The sequence below is a fragment of the Mya arenaria genome, chromosome 13, assembly GCF_026914265.1.
Source record: "Mya arenaria isolate MELC-2E11 chromosome 13, ASM2691426v1".
Classification (NCBI taxonomy): Eukaryota; Metazoa; Mollusca; class Bivalvia; order Myida; family Myidae; genus Mya; species Mya arenaria.
Genome location: NC_069134.1, coordinates 2,023,157 through 2,033,977, shown reverse-complemented (window position 1 = coordinate 2,033,977; position 10,821 = coordinate 2,023,157). Strand labels below are relative to the sequence as shown.

The window sequence follows — 10,821 nt, the reverse complement described above, 5'->3', positions numbered from 1 at the left end:
TCCCTGCCCTCTTCACCTTTCCACCTCTCTTGGTGGGCATGGTCTCAACTGCCGAGAGCAAATGGAAGATTGAAGAACTGATTGAGCTAATGTTAATGCAGTGCGCACGCCGTGACAGCTTTATACATGCAGTAGCGCCACGAGAGCGCAGGCAATCGCCAACTAGAACTCCGAAGAAACCCTGTAGAACGTCATGGAGCTCCGTAGAAACGCAAAGGTCGTCGTGAGACGCCGTGACATCGCCATCTTCATGAAAAATATCACTGTTTTTGCCTGCAATCTCACGGCGCTCTGGGAAATTATACAACGCCGTGCAATGACAGTGGCGACGCGGCTAGGTGTGGCAGGGTTTTTGGGGAGATGCATGGCTTCTATTTTTAGTTTTTACAGAGTTAAGCTATGAGCAATATAGTTTTGATTTATTTCCTTTAAGATTTCGTACTTTATTTGAAGCGTCAAATTGAAGGAGTTCATTACTTTTTTATTGTTCTTACTTTCCAGATCAAGCTGATTTTAAAGTACTCTGTCTTATAAGTGTTGTACTTTTATATGGCTTTGTTACATTTCCATAATACATTAAATACAACATATCGAATTGAAACATTAGATATATTATCCCAACTATCCAGCCTACCTAATTTATGCAAATTATGGCCGTTTATTATTTAACTTTAAAAATCTGATTACGGTTTTGCATGTAAGCTCACTTAGTTTAATATCTCAACAACTATCAGTTATTTTGCATTGAGACCTTATACAAAGGTACTCAACCATTCACACTACTTAACTAATCAAGTCAGATAATTATACTGCACGAAATGTAAATGATGTCCCTTTATTATTCGATTTAGGAATTCTGGTTAAAAGCGGGGAACAATCGAGCGCAAGTTGTCTCTGTGACAGCTCTTGGTCATACAATGTTTGCAACTGCATCTCTGTTTCAATGCAAACAAATCGACCGATTAATTGTTGCCAAACTACTAAAATGACATGAAATTTGGAACATGTTCGCTGGAACACATTCGTAGTAAGTGACTATTCTATTGGCTAAGTAACGGCCCGACTTGTTGACTCACACGAACAGGCGGGCGTTTGCGTCCCCTTGCAGTAATCATGTTTGGTGAAAACGGCTTAATCATACAAAGTGCACTTGCTACATACGTCCAGGATTCAGGGGTTTAGCACGGAATACTGATCTCATTAAATACGTCATCATTTATAACATTCTGCAATAGATTCATTTTAAATTGGCTGTTAATGCGAAAAACGCGTTTAAGTTGATTTGCTTTGTTTACATGACAATATAAACACGAACGAAGGGAACTGTTTATATAGAAAATCACCTATTTAGAAAAAACCCCAACACCTATATAGATACACTGACTACTATTTACACGTGATAAACAGTCATTTTTTTCCACCAAGTTTCCAAGTTTATTTAACATCACTCATGTCATAAGTACATGACAAAAAGAGCATGGGTACATATACAATACAACATAATGAGGCATTACAAAATATATTGGACATAATAATACAGATTTTCTAAATATGAGTATTTTTTCAATATTATTGAAACTTTAATATCAAACATATATAAATATATGTGGAGGAGAACATAGTGTTACATTCTTATACTAAATTTGTTAACAATACACTTGAGGAATTTACATAATTTTATGAATTTTATATAATCATTGGGATTGATATTCATAATATCTTTAAATTTAAAAACATTAGGATATCGGTATAATTGTCTGTCAATAAATCTTATTCTACATTCGGCAAAATAGCTACATTCTAATAAATAATGAAATTCATCACCAATACTGTTTTTATCACAAAGTTCGCATTTTCTATCATTCAGTTCTATATTGTTCCAGCTTCATACTTTAATTGGTAACAAAAACTTAGCAGGTGTTTTAACTAAATATTCTTCGAATTCAAAATTCTTTTTAAACAGTCTATAGCTACAACATTTTCTTGACGTATTTAAAGTAGAATACCACTCGTTTTTGAAAAGATCAGATAATTTCATTTGAACATATCTTTTAAGCCATAATATGTTTGGGAACTCATGACTTTCCCAAATATTATTCATACCACATTTAATAAATATGTTTTGTATATGTTTTATCCATTGAAATTCATTGTTTCTAATTCTATTGTCATACATATATCTACTTAGCATAACATAATAAACAGATACTGAAGTTTTGTACAGTGTGGGGCTATAAGCTTTGACCAATAACTGATCATTTGAGTATCAATATCTATTTGCAATGGCTTTACACCGGTTTCGCCATATACCATACAGTTTGGTGTACTGCTTTTAATATTTAGTACATACTTCAAAAATTTCAACAACCTTGTTTATTGAAAAGCCATCATGCTATATGCCTTGTGTATTGAATAGCCATCATGCTATATACCTTGATTATTGTATAGCCATCATGCTATATACCTTGTTTATTGAATAGCCATCATGCTATATACCTTGTTTATTGAATAGCCATCATGCTATATACCTTGTTTATTGTATAGCCATCATGCTATATACCTTGTTTATAGTAAAGCCATCATGCTATATACCTTGTTTATTGTATAGCCATCATGCTATATACCTTGTTTATTGAATAGCCACCATGCTTTATACCTTGTGTATTGTATAGCCATCATGCTATATACCTTGTTTATTGAATAGCCATCATGCAATATACCTTGTGTACTGTATAGCCATCATGCTATATACCTTGTGTATTGTATATCCATCATGCTATATACCTTGTTTATTCTATAGCCAGCATGCTATATACCTTGTGTATTGTATAGCCATCATGCTATATACCTTGTTTATTGTATAGCCATCATGATATATACCTTGTGTATTGTATAGCCATCATGCTATATGCCTTGTTTATTGAATAGCCATCATGATATATACCTTGTGTATTGTATAGCCATCATTCATGGGAATGTGTTTAGGGCAGCTAGGGGGAAGGTTAAGGTCACTGTTACTAAAAATATATCTTTTTATTTGAAAATGAATTCCACAACAAAGGGTTGAAGTTCTGCCAATCATTGAAAACCTGGCCCTAACTTCATACAATGGTAAAGCACAATGAGAGGAAGTGCAGTGTCCAAGAACCATAACTGTATTACAAAGTTAGTGCACTTTGTTACTTTTTCTTGCCTGGAGCATAACTTGAAAACTTCTGGATGAAATTGAATTATACTTCATACAATGGTTTAGATGAAAAAGTGCATTGTACAAACACAATAACTCTATTTTAGCTTACTACAGAGTAAATGCTCTTTTTCACTTTCTCTTGTCAGAAGGGTGGCTTCTAAATTTTAATTAAACAACACACTTTGGTTAAGCATGATAAGTGGAAATGCAGTGTACAATAATCTTGGAGTTATGTCCTTTTTCAAAGAAATAGTTTGCAATTCCTGTGTCCAGGCGGACTTAGGGGGATATTCATCACTCCTGTGACAGCTCTAGTTTGATGCTTATTTCAGGCACGGGCGTACAATTAACTGGCAATTGATCTGTGTTTGTTATTTCAGCTGGCTGCAGGTAAATGTTCCTGTTTACATGAGCCAGGCCCGGGCTGCTGGTGCTCCAGTTGTGACAAGGGCAGGCGAGTACTTGGGCAGGCTTGAAGAGGCTACCAGGGAAAACAGGCAACAGGCACTCAACAAGGTATGGCTTTAAAGTCTGTAATTGCTGATTTAAAAATGTGATTTTCTCAAGACATTGTTTTCATAGTTCATTATCTTGTTCTTGTTATTACTATTTCTTACTCTTTATAGTTTTGGGAAGGCAGTTTTATTGACTATGTGTACTGTATGATCTTCCGTATTTGGTTACAGTTCGCAATATTTTTACAACTGTAATTGTTATGGCATTTACTTGACCATCTACTTGAAAACTGCTAGCTTTGTAATTCTACTTCCGGTAATCATGGCGGCAAGAAATTTTTTGATTCTGGATAAATAGTTAAATATTGTATTAAAAATAGGATCTTACATAAGATTTCATTGGGTCTTATTGATAATAATGAACTGCAGAACATATAAATGTCAGAAACAAGAGAATTAAAGCGTAAAAGGAGAAATACTAAAGGATCTTCGTCTAGTGAACAAGGTGAACAACATGAGAACAAAGACAAGATGGCGACCAGCACCGATGTAAACAATTCGAAGAGTAACAAAACGAGCAAAAAGGGAAAAGGTAACAACAAAACGTTTACCACAGCAACTGCTTCAAGCTTTGCAAGTACACCACAAACTCCGCAAACTAGTGTGGGGTTTAGTGGGTTGGCTCAGACATCGCCATTCGTTTTTCCGGTGAACACTGTGAATGCACATTTAAATCCATTCCAAATCCCTAGAACAATGGAACACCAGACACTACAAAGTATTCCAACTGATATGATGTCTAAAATTGACATTATTCTGAGTAAAATTAGCAAATTAGATGTCATTGAATCACAGCAGGTAGAAATTGTGAATAGACTAACCACTATCGAATCCAAAATATCCACGAATAAACAATTGATTGATGAAGCTAATTCTAAAATCCTTAGTATTGAGCTGAGCCACAACTTCTTGAGTGATAAATATGACACTGTTTACACTGCTACAAACAACCACGAGGAATCGTTGAAAAAGCTACAGGGCGAGGTAAAATCTATCTCACAGACTAATAAACAACTAAATGACCAAAATACAAAACTTAAGGATGACGTTACAGATCTTAAATGTCGGTCTATGAGGGACAATTTAGTGTTCTTGAACATTTCTGAGACCTCTGCACCACGCCCAGACCTCCAGGTTAACCCCGTTGAACAACTAGCATCAGCTGACTCCTCACCGATGGAAACTGCAAGCGGCGATGCGCAAACGACCAAGGCGGCGAGATCGGCCCTTGGGAGGCCGGGCCCGGCACATGGTTCGTATGCAAGTGCTGTGAGTACCGAAAACTGTAGCCAGAAGATTCTCGATTATTGTGAATCGGTACTTAAAATCGCGGAAGCCCGCAGTGTAGTACATATTGATAGGGCACATAGGGCTCCTGGGCACCCTATTTCCGGGAAAATTTGGCCCATAATTGTAAAATTCAAAGACACTGACTCTAAACTTTTGGTAAAGAGAGCAGCCTGTGCAGTTAACCAAGGCAAAAATGTGTTTGATCAACAGCCGAAGGAGGTACAGGAGAGACGGCGTGAGTTGATCCCGATCATGGAACAGGCCAAGCGCGAGAACAAGCATGCCTATATCGCCCGCGATAAGTTGTACATAAATCATAAACTTTATACCCCAACCTCGTCTAACTAGGACGGGCGAGGAGAGTATGAACTTTCAATCATTGCGTGGAATGTTGAAGGTCTAAAAACTTGTTTATCTGACAATGAATTTGTAAAGTTTGTCTGTAATTTTGATATTGTATTCTGTTCCGAAACATGGCAAACGAAAGATGATAAATATACACTTGATGGCTATGATTGTATTTCTGTTCCAAGAAAAGAAAGTGTTTCAGTTAATAGAAAGTCGAATAGGGGCCATGGTGGGATATGTCTATTTATTCGTTCGATATTCAAAAATGGTATTACTGTTTTAGAATGTGATGAAAATGGATTTATTTGGTTAAAGATTGATTAAGAATATTTTCGCTTAGAAAACGATATTTGTATGTGCTTTGCTTATATTCCACCTGCTAATTCTGTGAATTTTAAGTCTCATAGCACCGGATATTATGAAAAGCTAGAAAAAGATATACGACTTTATAGTGAATTTGGTAAAGTTTGTATTATGGGCGATCTAAATGCCCGAACAGCAAATTTTAATGATTATGCTGATTCTGTAAAATTATTTGATAAATATCTAAATACTGTAGATGGGGATGACGAAGAAATTAACATTGTTGATAGGCATAGTGAAGATAGTATTATAAATTCATCAGGTATAAAATTGCTTGATATATGTAAAAGTACAGACCTAAGAATTGCAATGGCAGAATTGGTGATGATAAAAGTATTGGTCAATATACATTTATGTCAACGATTGGTAAAAGTGTAATTGACTATGCGGTTATATCTGCTGTGTTGTTTAACATTATAAGTAATTTCATTGTACATGATCTTTACACTTTTTCTAGCCATGTACCTATACAAATTAATATTCGTTGTGTATACGAAAATACAAAGAATGAAGACGCCCCTGCTGCTGAAAAATTAGCTTGGAATAATAGTAGTATCAATATGTACAAACACGCTGTTGCAAGTGAGTTAAATAATCTTAACAATATTGTTAATAATGTATTATGTTCTAATGATACTTTTGACAATGGTATAATTACTTTTGGAAACACCCTGTATAAATGTGCACGTGCAGTGTTTGGTTTACAAAAACAAACATATAGTCATGATAACCGGAGAAATTGTAAAAACCCGTGGTTTAACAATGATTGCGATACAGCTCGACGTGAATTCAATAAAGCGAATAAAATGTATAGGTTAAATAGGTCACCTCATTTGTCAGCTGTTGTTATAAACAAAAGACGTTGTTATAGGCGAGTTAAACGAGTATCGAAACAGAAATTTAATTTAAGAAAAAAATCACAATTACATGATTTGTCTAAGCAAAATCCAAAGCAGTTTTGGAAGGAAATTAAGAAAATCAAAAAGAAAACTGTTAATAAGCATTCTGTGTCTGCTGAAGATTTTTATTTACATTTTAATCAACTTTTTTCGAGCGATGAAGTGTATAAGGACGAGTATATAGAAACTGTCTTAAACGATAATATCGTATATGACAACATTGTTAATACGCTGAATTGTGATTTTAGTGAAAGTGAAGTTATAAAAGCTATAAATAGATTGAAACGTCAAAAGAGTCCTGGAGAAGATATGCTCATTCCTGAATTATTTATAGATAGTAAAGATTCTTTAGCTCCATTGTTATGTAAACTGTTTAATTATATTTACACTAAAGGTGTTTACCCTATATCATGGACTAAAGGAATTATTATTCCTGTGCCAAAAAAGGGGGACTTAAATAATGTTGATAACTACAGAGGAATTATGTTGACAAGTGTGTTTTCTAAAATATTTTCATTGTTGTTGGACAGCAGGGCTCGGTCTTTTGTTGAAAATAATAATTCTTTGTCCGATTTGCAATTCGGGTTTAGGAATAAACGTAGTACTGTAGATTGCATATTTGTATTACAAAATATAATTAACAAGATAATAGAACGTGACAAGGGTAAGCTTTATTGTGCATTTGTTGACTTTAAAAAAGCTTTTGATATGGTGTATAGAAATGGTATTTGGTTCAAGCTTTTATTTCAACAAAACTTTTCGTCAAAATATGTAAATATGTTAAAATCTATGTATGAGTCCGTTACAATTTGTGTTAGAGTGAACGGAAAGTTGTCAGATTCGTTTGAAAGTTATATGGGTGTGAAACAAGGGGAAACATTATCCCCATTGCTATTTATTATGTTCATTAATGATATGGAGTCACAGTTAAAAAGTGTTAGAGATGACTTTGTAAATTTAGAAGAATTACAGATATTTATGCTTCTTTTTGCTGATGATACTGTTTTGTTCTCTAAATCTGTGGAAGGCCTTCAATTGTTATTAAATAAATTACATGATTATTGTTTAAAATGGAATATCACTGTAAATACTAATAAAACTGTTGCTATGATATGCAAGAAAGGTACACGGAAAGAAAATGTCAGTCTATTTTATAACAAAGTTAAACTGGATATTGTTAATAAATTTTTCTATTTGGGAGTAATGTTATCATCCAATGGAAAATTTTCAGTGGCCCAGAAAGCTTTATCTGAACAAGCACTACGTGCAATGTTTTCGTTAAATTCATTGTTTGAAAAGATACCCTTAAATGAACGTGAAAAACTTAAATTATTTGATTCAATGGTTTTACCAATATTAACATATGGTTGTGAAATATGGGGATTTCATTCTGCTCCCGATATAGAAAGGGTTTATTTGAAATTTTTAAAACAATTACTAAATGTTAGATGTCAAACAACTAATGCTACTGTTTATGGTGAACTTGGCAAAGTGCCATTATATGTTATACGCCAAGAGAGGATATTGCAATATTGGTATAAGCTTGTAAATTCAAATGATAAACTGTTGTCTAGATGTTTTAGATATTGTAGTTCACTAAATATAAGCAGCTCATGGTATTCTGATGTTAAAAAAATTGTTAAATGATTTAACTACCTATGGGATAATATGTCAGTCACTAAATTACAGTTGTCAAAAGTTATTGAAAGATTATATGATCAGCACATGCAGAAATGGTATGCGACTTTAAATGAGTCGTCCAAACTTTGTACTTATAAAGATATAAAAACAAGATTTTGTTATGAAAAATATCTCGATAGTGTCACTAACGTTAACCATAGAGTATCTCTAAGTAGAGTGCGATGTTCAGCACACAAGTTAGCTATAGAAGAAGGCAGATATAGAAATATACCAAGACATGATAGAAAATGCATATATTGCAATATGAATATGATTGAAGATGAATATCATTTTATTCTTGTATGTCCATTTTATAAAGATAGTAGACAAATGTGCTTACCACGATATTATTGTCATTGGCCAACCAAGAAAAAACTATGTAATTTGTTAAGTTCTGAAAATGCAGCATTAGTAAGGAAACTTGCTAAATTTGTTTATATTGCCACTGAAAAGCGCAAAAGTGCTTTAATTTAATTTTAATTTAATTATTGCTTACTAGTATTTGAAAAGCTATATTTATATATGTTCTTGAATTTATGCTCTTCTCATACAATATTAATGTCAATACTGTTTTATATTACCGCCGTGAATGTATATATATGCATTTGGCTACGAACATGTTAATGTTTATGCCTAATAACAGTTCTGTTCTGTTCTGTTCTGTTCTGTTACATACATACTACTCTAAGCCTTTGTTAAATTCTACTCAAACATTCTCCCGATGTTCCAAGAAAGACAATTTCTCTGCAGGTGTTTCTACTTTTAGATTAACATAAGAGAGATCATACATGTATTATTTCCATGTTAAGTCTATTGCAGATTGACTACCCCTGACAATTTTCTATGTGGTTTTCAGGTGTATGGCCTGGCCCCAGAAATGTGGGATCAGCTGGGGATTTACATCCATCTCTGCTGGGATTTCATCCTGGATTATACCTACTGGGTCCAGGGTCACATAGCAAACCTCTACATATATGTCTACCATTGGGTAGACACTAATGTTTTACAGTAAGTTCAAACATTTCATTTCTATTGTAAGTAATTTGCACTCCAGATATGGTTCAGAATGTGGCACATAAAGACACAAATGTTAAACTATTTAGTTCTTAAATTTGAGATCCAATTCAATTCCTTTAGAGCTTATTGTTTCTACATACTATAATCATATCATTGATTATTTTTTCCAGAGGTGATTTTTCATCAAAGAATATACAGGAAAATGTTTCCTGGTCAGCTTCTAAGGTGCAGAATTTAACATTGTCCGCTTTCCAGTGGTGTCAGCAGTGGTGGGTGAAGACGTAATCACTCAAGCATACAAGGAGTATATATGTTAAATATGCAAGCAATCTGCGTTCATATGTTTTTGTTAAAAGCAGTGTCTGTCATTGGTCTACTCAGCTTTGCCAATGTTGCAAGGTAACATTGTTGTTACTGCTGTTTGCACATTGTCACACTACACCACTAGTCTTACCCTTTGTTGTGGGCACAAAATCTTTGTTGAAGTTGTTCAAAATTTGAAGAAAAAAAAAAAGTTTAGTTTTTTTTCTGAAATTCTTGTAAATTAAAATGGTCATAGAAGAATAGTTTTGGATACACATATTGTAGGCATATTTGATGTTCGATAAATGTGATCTGAAAGAAATAATAATGTTACTTACTAAAGGATTTTTGTAATATTGTCTGATATTTGTGAAATATTGTTTAGTTTTGTGTTCTTGTTGTTCCTAACAGCCTCAGTTATTTATATTAATGGTGATTGTATGTGGGTGTAGGAGTAATGACATTGTTTCCTATTGATACCTGAAGGAATTAAGATAACTGTTGGAGAGTAAAAGTTTCCGTTTTCCCTATTTTTTCAATTCAATTAATACTCTATCTGTCCGTTTGTAAATAGTAGAGTTGCCACACCTACGTTCTGACTGGTTTTCTTTCAATATCTCACATTGTGTTCCATGTTTGTTGCCAAAGTTTTAAAGATATTTGTTAACCCCACCTGGTGGCAGAAAAGAATTCAATGCAATTGATGATTCATATTTATACATGTATTCAAGATAAAATAAAGTTGACAGCATTTAAGTTGGTTAGTTGTTAGCTTGACTCTTCGAAATATATGGTGGGCTAAGCTACTCGCCCAACCGTCGGCGTCGGCATCGTTGTTTCAAGTTAAGTACACTATTAAATATCCCAGGCCACTTCAGCGTGTGACAACATGCGCATTGCATCTACGCAAATAATATACTTTTAGTACACAGACACTACAATTGAATTTAGTTGATATGTCAAATGTTAATTAAGTTTAGATGACAAATAGAAGGAAATATTCTAAATATAAATATCCATCTCTATTATAATCTGTATATGTAGTGGGAAAAGCAGTTAACATTTATTAATCTTTGTAAATGTTCAAACATTTGTTTTCACTATGAAAAGGGGGCATTGTCACTCGTTTCCGATTGTAATAAGGGAGGCAACTCATCCTAGCTTGTGCTACTCTCCCGTGTTCTTTGATATAATGTAATTGTATAACTCTTGTTAA

At 33.9% G+C, this 10,821-nt stretch overlaps 1 protein-coding gene across 1 annotated transcript; it reads left to right on the top strand.

Annotated features, from left to right (window-relative positions):
- The first annotated feature begins 3,106 nt into the window (after nucleotides 1–3,106).
- On the top strand, nucleotides 3,107–10,361 carry LOC128214659 (uncharacterized). Its single transcript, XM_052921237.1, has 4 exons — nucleotides 3,107–3,165; nucleotides 3,571–3,706; nucleotides 9,142–9,293; nucleotides 9,473–10,361. The coding sequence occupies exons 1-4, from the start codon at nucleotides 3,122–3,124 to the stop codon at nucleotides 9,585–9,587; spliced, it is 447 nt and encodes a 148-aa protein (XP_052777197.1). The 5' UTR covers nucleotides 3,107–3,121; the 3' UTR covers nucleotides 9,588–10,361.
- The last annotated feature ends 460 nt before the right edge of the window (nucleotides 10,362–10,821 follow it).

Excerpts from the sequence above, each read along its gene's own strand:
- LOC128214659 (XM_052921237.1), top strand. The coding sequence starts at position 3,122 with ATGAGAGGAAGTGCAGTGTCCAAGAACCATAACTGTATTACAAA. Across the intron at positions 3,707-9,141 it reads GGCAACAGGCACTCAACAAG|GTGTATGGCCTGGCCCCAGA; the intron begins GTATGGCTTTAA and ends TGTGGTTTTCAG. Across the intron at positions 9,294-9,472 it reads GTAGACACTAATGTTTTACA|AGGTGATTTTTCATCAAAGA; the intron begins GTAAGTTCAAAC and ends TATTTTTTCCAG.